This window comes from Erpetoichthys calabaricus, chromosome 8 (assembly GCF_900747795.2).
Source record: "Erpetoichthys calabaricus chromosome 8, fErpCal1.3, whole genome shotgun sequence".
Classification (NCBI taxonomy): domain Eukaryota; kingdom Metazoa; phylum Chordata; class Cladistia; order Polypteriformes; family Polypteridae; genus Erpetoichthys; species Erpetoichthys calabaricus.
In genome coordinates, this window is record NC_041401.2 from 65,696,282 (window position 1) to 65,709,633 (window position 13,352).

A 13,352-nucleotide genomic window follows, 5' to 3' on the forward strand; every position below is an offset into this window, starting at 1 on the left:
TCAACAAGATAAGGAAGCTAAGGACAGTTTCTACAAAAATGAGTGGTGGATATATTGTTAATGACAAGTTATGCTCTTGAATAAATATGGCAATATACAGTACTGTGCAAAAGTTTTAGGCAGGTGTGAAAAAATGCTGTAAAAAAAGAATGCTTTCAGAAATATAAATAATGATTGTTTATTGTTATCAATTTACAAAATGCAAAGTGAGCGAACAAAAGAAAAATCTAAATCAAATCAATATTTGGTGTTACTACCTTTTGCCTTCAAACCAGCATCAATTCTTATAGGTACACTTGCACAAAATCAGGGATTTTGTAGGATTATAGTCAGGTGTATGATCAACCAGTTATACCAAACAGGTGCTAATGATCATCAATGTCACACGTTGGTTGAAACACAGTTATTAACTGAAACAGAAACAGCTGTCTAGGAGGCTTAAAACTGGGTGAGGAACAGCCAAACTCTGCTACCAAGGTGAGGTTGTGGAAGACAGTTTCATGTCATGGCAAGATTGAGCACAGCAACAAGACACAAGGTAGTTACAGTGGTGTGAAAAACTATTTGCCCCCTTCCTGATTTCTTATTCTTTTGCATGTTTGTCACACAAAATGTTTCTGATCATCAAACACATTTAACCATTAGTCAAATATAACACAAGTAAACACAAAATGCAGTTTGTAAATGGTGGTTTTTATTATTTAGGGAGAAAAAAAAATCCAAACCTACATGGCCCTGTGTGAAAAAGTAATTGCCCCCTGAACCTAATAACTGGTTGGGCCACCCTTAGCAGCAATAACTGCAATCAAGCGTTTGCGATAACTTGCAATGAGTCTTTTACAGCGCTCTGGAGGAATTTTGGCCCACTCATCTTTGCAAAATTGTTGTAATTCAGCTTTATTTGAGGGTTTTCTAGCATGAACCGCCTTTTTAAGGTCATGCCATAGCATCTCAATTGGATTCAGGTCAGGACTTTGACTAGGCCACTCCAAAGTCTTCATTTTGTTTTTCTTCAGCCATTCAGAGGTGGATTTGCTGGTGTGTTTTGGGTCATTGTCCTGTTGCAGCACCCAAGATCGCTTCAGCTTGAGTTGACGAACAGCTGGCCGGACATTCTCCTTCAGGATTTTTTGGTAGACAGTAGAATTCATGGTTCCATCTATCACAGCAAGCCTTCCAGGTCCTGAAGCAGCAAAACAACCCCAGACCATCACACTACCACCACCATATTTTACTGTTGGTATGATGTTCTTTTTCTGAAATGCTGTGTTCCTTTTACGCCAGATGTAACGGGACATTTGCCTTCCAAAAAGTTCAACTTTTGTCTCATCAGTCCACAAGGTATTTTCCCAAAAGTCTTGGCAATCATTGAGATGTTTCTTAGCAAAATTGAGACGAGCCCTAATGTTCTTTTTGCTTAACAGTGGTTTGCGTCTTGGAAATCTGCCATGCAGGCCGTTTTTGCCCAGTCTCTTTCTTATGGTGGAGTCGTGAACACTGACCTTAATTGAGGCAAGTGAGGCCTGTAGTTCTTTAGACGTTGTCCTGGGGTCTTTTGTGACCTCTCGGATGAGTTGTCTCTGCGCTCTTGGGGTAATTTTGGTCGGCCGGCCACTCCTGGGAAGGTTCACCACTGTTCCATGTTTTTGCCATTTGTGGATAATGGCTCTCACTGTGGTTCGCTGGAGTCCCAAAGCTTTAGAAATGGCTTTATAACCTTTACCAGACTGATAGATCTCAATTACTTCTGTTCTCATTTGTTCCTGAATTTCTTCGGATCTTGGCATGATGTCTAGCTTTTGAGGTGCTTTTGGTCTACTTCTCTGTGTCAGGCAGCTCCTATTTAAGTGATTTCTTGATTGAAACAGGTGTGGCAGTAATCAGGCCTGGGGGTGGCTACGGAAATTGAACTCAGGTGTGATACACCACAGTTATTTTTTAACAAGGGGGCAATTACTTTTTCACACAGGGCCATGTAGGTTTGGATTTTTTTTCTCCCTAAATAATAAAAACCATCATTTAAAAACTGCATTTTGTGTTTACTTGTGTTATATTTGACTAATGGTTAAATGTGTTTGATGATCAGAAACATTTTGTGTGACAAACATGCAAAAGAATAAGAAATCAGGAAGGGGCAAATAGTTTTTCACACCACTGTATACTGCATCAGCAAGGTCTCTCCCAGACAAAGATTTCAAAGCAGACTGGGGTTTCAAGATGTGCTGTTCAAGCTCTTTTGAAGAAGTACAAAGAAACGGGCAACGTTGAGGATCATAGACGCAGTGGTCGGCCAAGGAAACTTAGTGCAGCAGATGAAAGACACATCAAGCTTATTACCCTTTGAAATCGGAAGATGTCCAGCAGTTCCATCAGCTCAGAACTGGCAGAAACCAGTGGGACCCATGTACACCTATCTAGTGTCCGGAGAAGTCTGGCCAGAAGTGGTCTTCATGGAAGAGTTGCAGCCAAAAAGCCATACCTCTGACGTGGAAACAAGGCCAAGTGACTCAAGTATGCACGAAAACACAGGAACTGGGGTGCAGAAAAATGGCAGCAGGTGCTCTGGACTGATGAGTCAAAATTTGAAATATTTGGCTGTAGCAGAAGGCAGTTTGTTCGTCAAAGGGCTAGAGAGCGGTACAATAATGAGTGTCTGCAGGCAACAGTGAAGTATGGTGGAGGTTCCTTGAACGTTTGGGGCTGCATTTCTGCAAATGGAGTTGGAGATTTGGTCAGGATTAATGGTGTTCTCAATGCTGAGAAATACAGGCAGATACTTATCCATCATGCAATACCATCAGGGAGGCATATGATTGGCCCCAAATTTATTCTGCAGCAGGACAACGACCCCAAACATACAGCCTAAGTCATTAAGAACTATCTTCAGCGTAAAGAAGAACAAGAAGTCCTGGAAGTGATGGTATGGCCCCCACAGAGCCCTGATCTCAACATCATTGAGTGTGTCTGGGATTACATGAAGAGACAGAAGGATACGAGGAAGCCTACATCCACAGAAGATCTGTGGTTAGTTCTCCAAGATGTTTGGAACAACCTACCAGCCTAGTTCCTTCAAAAAATGTGTGCAAGTATACCTAGAAGAACTGATGCTGTTTTGAAGGCAAAGGATGTCACACCAAATATTGATTTGATTTAGATTTCTCTTTTGTTCATTCACTGCATTTTGTTGATTGATGAAAATAAATGATTAACACTTCCATTTTTGAAAGCATTCTTTGTTTACAGCATTTTTTCACACCTGCCTAAAACTTTTGCACAGTACTGTATACAGCATTTTGGTTGAATTCATGGTATGGCATAGACACGATGGCAGGAGTAGTCACTGTCATCTAACAGTGCTGATGTAAACTGAACAGCAAAAATACAGTAATCCCTCGCTATATCGCGCTTCGCCCTTCGCGGCTTCACTCCATCGCGGATTTTATATGTAGCATATTTAAATATATATCGCGGATTTTTCGCTGCTTCGCGGGTTTCTGAGGACAATGGGTCTTTTAATTTCTGGTACATGCTTCCTCAGTTGGTTTGCCCAGTTGATTTCATACAAGGGACGCTATTGGCAGATGGCTGAGAAGCTACCCAGCTTACTTTTCTTTCTCTCTCTCTTGCGCTATCTGTGATCCTGACGTAGCGGGTGTGAGCAGGGGGGCTGTTCGCACACCTAGACGATACGGACGCTCGTCTAAAAATGCTGAAAGATTATCTTCACGTTGCTACCTTCTGTGTGCAGCTTTTAAGTATGCTGCACGGTGCTTCGCATACTTAAAAGCTCAAAGGGCACATATTGATTTTTTTATCTGTCTCTCTCTGCTCCTGACGGAGGGGGTGTGAGCTGCCGCCTTCAACAGCTTTGTGCCGTGGTGCTTCGCATACTTAAAAGCAAACAGCCCTATTGATTTATTTGCTCCTTTGAAGAGGAAGATATGTTTGCATTCTTTTAATTGTGAGACTGAACTGTCATCTCTGTCTTGTCATGGAGCACAGTTTAAACTTTTGAAAAAGAGACAAATGTTTGTTTGCAATGTTTGAATAACGTTCCTCTCTCTCTACAACCTCCTGTGTTTCTGCGCAAATCTGTGACCCAAGCATGACAATATAAAAATAACCATATAAACATATGGTTTCTACTTCGCGGATTTTCTTATTTCGCGGGTGGCTCTGGAACGCAACCCCCGCGATGGAGGAGGGATTACTGTAATAGCACCTTTTTTCCTGCTGTGCCATCCTATGAAGTCATAGAACAAACAGTGTAGAATAACCCCTGGAATTGTTTAAATTATTGAAATGGGATTTTCCTTAATCCCATTACCCACAACCAGGCCAAACATCATGTATTTTAAACACCTAATTCTATGGAACCTATGACTTCCCAGTTTTAAACAACTGTGACTTCAGTATTAGCAGTGACTTATAAATTAGGCTCATAGTATACTCATAGTGATTCACACAAAGTTGGTTACTGATGTCTGCTAAAAGACCATCCTGCTTACATATTAGTAACTGGAAGAATATTACAACACTTTTGGTTAAAATGTATTCTAAAAAAAAATCTTACTATTGTTTCTTTTTGTGGTCATTGCTGCTTTAAAAAAATGACACAGTGGGCAGAAAATACTTTTATCTAATGTGTCCCTGAAAGTCTTTAAGCTGTGAATAGATACATACAGTACATAAATAAAAACTTAATCAAAGCCACATAATCCAATGAGTTAAAGTCCATCCCAGCAATGCACAATGCAGGCAGCAACACTGGAGAAGATTCAGTTAATTCCAGGCCTCCTCATGTACCTATAACAGTGGGCAAATTTAGATTTCCAGATCAGCCTAACTCACACACCTTTGTGGATATGAGAGGAAAACTGGAGAAACTGAAGGAAAGCCCACAAGGATACAGTGATATTAACCATGGAGACACCATGCAATCTTATGGAAATCTAAGGCTAATAAAATAAAACAAAAAAGTAAGCTTTTTGAATTTTCCAGGTAAAAAGTCATGTACGACTTTACCTTTCTACCTTTTTATCTATTTCACTGATCACTCCTATCACTTTCTTTTATGTGGACTTGTTCCCTAGACACTTTTTACTACTTGGACATGGATTTTTAAATGCCGAGACTTGTCTATTCAGGTAGTCAACTTCAACAGCTGAGAACAAATGCCTGCGCCGGTGTGGCTCCCTATTTACCTGACGAGGTAAGAAAGCATATCATGGCAGAAGAGCTGGAGCTAAGCTAAAGGCGAAGCGGCTTGCGAGAAAGTGGCGTTACAAGCCTTCAGTGCCTTTTGTGATCCTGGGAAATGTGAACTCACTACCAAATAAGATCGATGAACTGGCTGCGCTGGTGAAAAATGTCAGGACCTACAGAGAATGCAGTTTGTTGCGTTTTTGTGAAACATGGCTAACAACTAGCATCCCAGATGCTAACGTGGAGCTACACAGGTTTAGCACAGTTAGAGTGGACAGAGACGCAAATACCTGCGGGAAGCGGAAAGGAGGTGGACTCGCTCCCTATGTGAATACAAGGTGGTGCAACTCTGGACATGTAAACGTCAAAATCTCCACTTGCTGCAGGGACATTGAACTGTTCGCCGTAAGTTTGCATCCCTATTACTTACCCAGAGAGTTTGGACACATCATTGTTGTTATTGTATACATCCCTCCTTGGGCGGACGTGGAGATAGAGAGTGACTGTATCCATTCAGCTGTTGCTAAATTACAAACACAGCACCCCGAGGCACTTGTGCTAATCGCTGGAGATTTTAACCATGTGATGCTGGACAAAACATTACCTGCCTTCTCCCAGTATGTGGACTGTAACACCCGGGGAAATAGGACTATTGACCTACTGTATGCAAACGTTAAAGACGCATACAGCACCACCCCGCTGCCTGCGCTTGGGAAAGCAGATCATAACCTGATTCTGCTTCAGCCTCACTACAAACCAAGAGTGAGGGAGCTACCTATAACCATTGCAAAACAAGCAAAACCAAGGAGCTGGTGGTGGATTTTAGGAGACCCAGGCCCCTCCTGGACCCCGTGATTATCAAAGGTGACTGTGTGCAGAGGGTGCTGACCTATAAATACCTGGGTGTGCAGCTGGATGATAAATTGGACTGGACTGCCAATACTGATGCTCTGTGCAAGAGAGGACAGAGCCGACTATACTTCCTTAGAAGGCTGGCGTCCTTCAACATCTGCAATAAGATGCTGCAGATGTTCAATCAGATGGTTGTGGCGAGTGCCCTGTTCTACGCAGTGGTGTGCTGGGGAGGCAGCATAAAGAAGAAGGATGCCTCACGCCTGGACAAACTGGTGAGGAAGGCAGGCTCTACTGCAGGCATGGAGCTGGACAGTTTGACATCTGTGGCAGAGTGATGTGCGCTCAGCAGGCTCCTGTCAATTATGGAGAATCCACTGCATCCACTAAACAGTATCATCTCCAGACAGAGGAGCAGCTTCAGTGACAGACTGCTGTCACTGTCCTGCTCCACGGACAGACCGAGGAGATCGTTCCTCCCCCACACTATGCGACTCTTCAATTCCACCCAGGGGGGTAAACGTTAACATTATACAAAGTTATTGTCTGTTATACCTGCATTTTTATCACTCTTTAATTTAATATTGTTTTTTTTTTTTACCAGTATGCTGCTGCTGGAGTATGTGAATTTCCCCTTGGGATTAATAAAGTATCTATCTATCTAAAAGAAATACTCTTCCCAATATATTTTTATTTATTACTTACCCCATGTTGTTTGTAGCGATGACAAAAATATAGATATAAAATCTCATGTTTTGGCAGAGAATCAAGAAAGCAAAACTCCTGACAGAATTCTCTTCAAATGATATAAATATTGAACAACAACAAATAACAGCACAACATCCAAGAAAACAATTCTATTTACTGATATCACATAATCCACAGGTCAGGTTTCTATTTGTATGCTCACAACATCCCAAACATGTTACCGACTTAAAATATTTTTAAGAAAACTATAATAATGTTCATTCTCCATGACTGTGCCATTTCTCACATACTGTTCAGAACATTTTACCTTGCTCTCAGAGTTTCAGTGAAAATAATGCTGTTCAGTCCCAAGTTGCCTGGCCTGAAGTCATCTGTAATTTAACGGCATTGTGTAACTATTGCTACAAAAAAAGTAGGCCCTGAAACAAGATACAGCATTCCTAGTTCACAACAGCACAGCAAGCACATTTTCTTTTATTTTCACCATTTAAAAATGGCCATCAATTTTTCCCCTCAGTGTCTTTTAATGTGGATTCCAACTTTTTTGAAGAAACATGTTCTGCACTGTGATTAGCCAAAGAGGTTTTAAATGTATTATTTCCAGACAAAATCCAGAGTGATATGAACATTCTCTTCAACTTGCATCTGCTAAAAGAAAGAGATTAACCTTTACTTCTGTGCTGTCTTACTCTTCCAGGGCTTTTAACTCACACCAGCTGCAACTTATATTTATGTCACACACACTTTCACAAGGCACTTTATCCTGTAACATTTTCACGATGATGCACAAAGAAAAATGACAAATCTTTGCTAATGATATACTAAGACAAAAATGCCATTGCCTTGCTAGTTAATTGTATATTTCTTAACAATAAAATTCTTGGAACCAAATATGAATTCTTCAAAAACATGCACACATCATCCTAATTTCCACCATTTTTCATACAGTTGCTGGAAAGGTAGGTCTCACGTGTTATAATTACAAATGATATCCAAACCCTTAAATAGCACTTGTCTACTTCATAAAATCCTCATTTTTAGTCAGTGCAATTAAATGTACCGATACATATTTTTCTAATTATTAAGGATGGCCAGAGTAAACGACATTCATTGTACAGATGTGTGCAAAAATGACACAAAGCAAATAATTATCCTTACAATTTTAAAGAGGAGTATTCCAAGATTAAGTTTGGAAGGAATCAGTAAGCTAAATGCCTTGCTTAAACTGATGCAGCACACCTTTAACAGACTAAACAGCCAAGATATCTCAGTTTTTTTTAATTCTCTTCTTCCATTCTGTTTAACACTGCATTATCAAACTCACTTAATCCTGTTCATGGGATAATCTGGACAGTGTCAAGAACTTGAAGGAGCAAACTCTAAACTGACTTCCCACACACAGGGCTCAGGCCAAGATTCAAACAACATTCAGGAAAAGTGAAGCAGCAGCGATAACAAACCCTCCCCGGTGAGTGCACCTTTGTATCTATACTAATAAAAGGCAAAGCCCTCACTGACTCACTCACTAACTGACTGACTCACTCATCACTAATTCTCAAAGTTCCTGTGTAGGTGGAAGGCTGAAATTTGGCAGGCTCATTCCTTACAGCTTACTTACAAATGTTAGGCAGGTTTCATTTCGAAATTCTATGCGTAATGGTCATAACTGGAACCTCTTTTTTGTCCATATACTGTAATAGAGTGCACCTCCATGGCCGTGGGAGGCGGAGTTGCGTATCGCGTCATCACGCCACCCACGTAATCACATGAACTGACTGTGAACGCAGTACGTACAAAACAAGGAAGAGCCCCAAAGAGCGCTGAAGAAAACATTCATTACACAATTGAAAAGGCAGCGAAACAATAAGAAGTGACCGAGTGACGCATACAAGCATATTCGTAAGTGCAGCTACTGCGGAAACAAAGCACGGTGTAAACCGTAAGTTTAAATTAAGTTTATAGAAATGCTCCCGCTGCCATTTGCAATACCATATTCGCGACATACAAGTTTAATGAGAAGACACGAGGTATAAACGAGACTTTGGATCACTTTGTAACGGAGTTAAAATTGCTGTAGCGAGAAACTTTTAAGTGCCGGGTCTTAGCTAACATTAAATAAAGCCGTGGACATCACAACATCACACAAGAGAGTGGCTCACGTGAACATATGAAGCGACTGACACATACAGACATATTCATGAGTGCAGGTACTTCGGAAACAAAGCACCGTGTAAACCTAAAGTTTAAATTAAGTTCATAGACCTACAAAAGGTTGCCATTGATTTGAGGCAAGATTGCTTTTCTCCTGTACAACTATACGTTGCATACTCAACAGTAAGCTTGCACCGCTTGGTCATATTACAACCGGAGTGCTGAACTGACAACGTGGTATACAAAGAGAACTATAACAATCGTAATAAACGAACAAAAAAACAGCGGAGAACCCGTGGATTAAATAAAAAGGCTGCTTCCTTGGCGAAGCAAGGAAAAAGGAAGACCTTATATGGCGTTCGTTTATTCAACAGCGGAAAAGCTGTGTAAAGGCTGCTTCACAAAAAAACAACAGGGCGCCTTATATGAGCAGGCAGTCAGCTAAAGAAGGGAATCAATAAAGAACTATAATCGTAATAAACGAACAAAAAATAGCGGAGAATCCGCGGACTACATAAAGGAAATGGGTACCTGAACAGAAAAGTGAGTCTCAAATAGCTACACAATAACTATAACAATGGTAATAAACGAACAATAAAAGAATACAGAACCGCTAAGCAAGGAGAAAGGACTGCCTTATATGGTGTTCGTTTATAAAACAGCGGACAGGCTGTGTAAAGGCAGCTTCACAAAAAAACAGATCCTTAACAAATTGTTATTGGTATATTTTCCCTCAATTTAAAAAGGTTTTCTTTTCTTCATAATAAAAATTTAAAAGCAGTACTTCGCCGCTGCGAAGCGCAGGGATTTGGCTCTCTCTCTCTCTCTCTATATATATATATATATATATATATATATATATATATATATATGTGTAGATATGTTTATATATATGTGAATGTATGTATGTATGTATATATGTACAGTAATCCCTCCTCCATCGCGGGGGGTTGCGTTCCAGAGCCACCCGCGAAATAAGAAAATCCGCGAAGTAGAAACCATATGTTTATATGGTTATTTTTATATTGTCATGCTTGGGTCACAGATTTGCGCAGAAACACAGGAGGTTGTAGAGAGACAGGAACGTTATTCAAACACTGCAAACAAACATTTGTCTCTTTTTCAAAAGTTTAAACTGTGCTCCATGACAAGACAGAGATGACAGTTCTGTCTCACAATTAAAAGAATGCAAACATATCTTCCTCTTCAAAGGAGTGCGTGTCAGGAGCATAGGCTGTCAGAAACAGAGAGCAAAGCAAACAAATCAATAGGGCTGTTTGGCTCAAGTATGCGAAGCACCGCGGCACAAAGCTGTTGAAGGCGGCAGCTCACACCCCCTCCGTCAGGAGCAGGGAGAGAGAGAGAGAGAGAGAGAGAGAGAGAGAGAGAGAGAGATAAAAACAAAGATAATACGTGCCCTTTGAGCTTTTAAGTATGTGAAGCACCATGCAGCATGTCGCTTCACTAAGCAGCTGCACACAGAAGGTAGCAACGTGAAGATAATCTTTCAGCATTTTTAGACGAGCGTCCGTATCATCTAGGTGTGCGAACAGCCCCCCTGCTCACACCCCCTACGTCAGGATCAGAAAAAGTCAGCGCAAGAGACACAGAGAAAAGTAAGTTGGGTAGCTTCTCAGCCATCTGCCAATAGCGTCCCTTGTATGAAATCAACTGGGCAAACCAACTGAGGAAGCATGTACCAGAAATTAAAAGACCCATTGTCCTCAGAAATCCACGAACCAGCAAAAAACTCGCGATATATATTTAAATATGCTTACATATAAAATCCGCGATAGAGTGAAGCCGCGAAAGGCGAAGCGCGATATAGCGAGGGATCACTGTATGTCTATATATATATATATATATATATATATATATAGATAGATATGTATATATATATGTGTATATACTGTATATGTAGATATGTGTGTGTATATATATATATATGTAGATATGTAAATATGTATATGTATATATATATATATATATATATATATATGTGTCTGTATGTGTATATATATATGTGTGTATATGTATGTATGTGTGTATATATATGTTGATATGTGTATATGTAGATATGTATATATATGTGTTTATGTATATGTATATATATGTTTACATAACCTCTTTAACACACTACTTCTCCGCTGCGAAGCGCGGGTATTTTGCTAGTTTATAATACTGGGGATTAAGAAAGGAAGTGTAACTTAAGTGAGTAAAATAACATATCACGTAACCACGTGAAAACATGAAAACAACACTAACCTTTTGAGATATATTTTGTAATTTTTTAAGTAGCCCATTAAAAAAAGAATCCACTAAAATTAAAGTAATACATTTTTTAATTCATATCCCAGTAACACTGGGCATAAGGCAAAGTACCAGTCCCGAATGGGAAACCAGTCTGTCACAGACTCCCTCAAAAATCCACGACAAATGACTAAAGGTGCATTGTAAAATTTGGTGAACAATATTTTAAGTACCGTAAAAATAATGAATTCTCTGCAAATATGAAGCGGAGACTTCTGGACTTAAACTATTACATCTGAATTTTTGAAGAGAGCATTTCGATCTTTAGAGCCCATAATAACTCAGGATCCCCTGTCAAATAGCAGACCGTCCGTACTGCTTTGTCAAGGTTTCCACCTGCGTCTGGAACAGTTTTGTATTCGTTCCCAGTAATTGGGCACAACTGCTGCGAAAGAACTAACACAAACGCTAACCAATTTCGCAAGAAAGGAAAGAATCCGAGTAAGACTCGTTACATGTTACGAGATGATCTGCTTACTTATGCAACTGCTAATCAATAAATGTACAACTAGCTCTGATTGTAATGAGTTCCAAGTTGATCCATATTTTTTCTGTTTTTGATAAAAAAAAAAAAAATCGGGAAAATAAGCTACAATATAAACGTTTGCTTTATATCGCAAACAACCAGTTAATAGCATAAAAATAATTTGTCAATTGCTGTATAGCACCCTTCCTGCCTGGATGTTTTACTGCAAGACTATCAACAGGTTACTGCTACAACAGACCAACACAAAAAACAAACATCTGTGCACTTGAAGGAAAACTTTGATACATGCCTAAATAAATCTTTGACGCAAAATACTTCACTAAAGGCGTGCCGATCATTCTAGAATTATAGTATACTTGAGGTGTTAACCCCTATTCTTTCCAAATAACTATTCTCACCTTTATTTTCCCGTTCAGTTTCACCTTTCGTCCGGTGTTTCCCATGCTTATGTTGCTTGTTTTTCTGTTTGAAAACTCCTGGTCTATGTGCCTCTGTTAACTCGCCAGCCGCCATCTCTCCAGTGGCAGACTCTGCACGTGTTGTCGCCCGAGAACTATTTCCGGGGTTAAAGTTAAAAAGTGTTGGTTAAGGGGCAGGGGTAAGAATGACGTTGGGGCTGTATGCTGAGTGTCGTACACGAGTTGAGGTTCGTAGTCAAAATCGTATTTAATGTACATTAAAAAAAATCTTAACGAAGCCCTCATACAGGTATTTTCTATGTTGCCCTAGTTTTTTTTATGAGCTGTTGGTAAAGGGTGAGACGTTATATATAACACGCTTATCTATTTACTTCGGAGTCGCGGTAGCAGGTGAGTGTGTCGTCTGCATTAGTCCAAGACAGGAATAACACGCATGTCTTTGGGATAAAAGATGGACTACCCATTAGGAAACTGACAGAAGCACAGAGAGTGACGTCACTGGGAGTTGAAACCCGAAATCTGGAGCTGTGAGGTTGCTAGGGTAGGCACCTTATCAGTATTACACCTCAGCCATTTCTGTTGTTTTACATTCAGGTACAGATCAATCTATAAAACCGTGCTATCATTTTAGAATGCAGGAGCCATAAACATACGTTTAATCACCTGATACCGATTTCTTGACTTAACCGAGTATTACTACACAACTGTTTGTGAATTTTAAGTTGTTTGGACGCCTTCCTTCTGAAACTTACCACTTGGCCCTGTTTATGAGGATTCAGTACTTCTGACATTAAGATCAATATAATAAAAAATGTTTATTGTTGACTATAACTATTGTTAGTGAGTTAACACTTTGAAACTTGTGTGAAACTAGTTTAGCCCATCTCTAGTTTCAGTTCCATCCATTTATCTAATCCAGTACGACAGGCATAGCCTACCCAGCTCCATGCTGTGAAAAGCAAGTACCAGCCCTAGAGGGGACATTAAGCTGGGTTTTAAACCCAGGTCCCTGGAGTTGTGAGTTTTTTCTTCAGCCGCATTCTCTTTTTTATTATATTTTCTTTAGAAACTCTTGTTTGTACCACCTTCTTGTTTTTATTTTATTCTGTTTGTATACATATTTCCATAACTTATTATATGTTTGATTCTTCTGCAAAGCACTTCAAGATGCTGCTTCCTGTTAAAAGAGCTATGTGAAATGAAGACTGTTTGAGATCCTG

General features: G+C 39.9%; 1 protein-coding gene across 1 annotated transcript in view; it reads right to left on the minus strand.

Annotated features, from left to right (window-relative positions):
- The window catches only part of tsr1 (TSR1 ribosome maturation factor), a 102,673-nt gene extending 90,399 nt beyond the window's left edge, over positions 1-12,274 (minus strand). Inside the window, exon 1 of the mRNA XM_028806657.2 lies at positions 12,112-12,274. Within this exon, the coding sequence (XP_028662490.1) occupies positions 12,112-12,226 (115 nt within the window). The 5' untranslated portion in view covers positions 12,227-12,274. The remainder of the gene's footprint in view (positions 1-12,111) is intronic.
- Between the last annotated feature and the right edge of the window lie 1,078 nt (positions 12,275-13,352).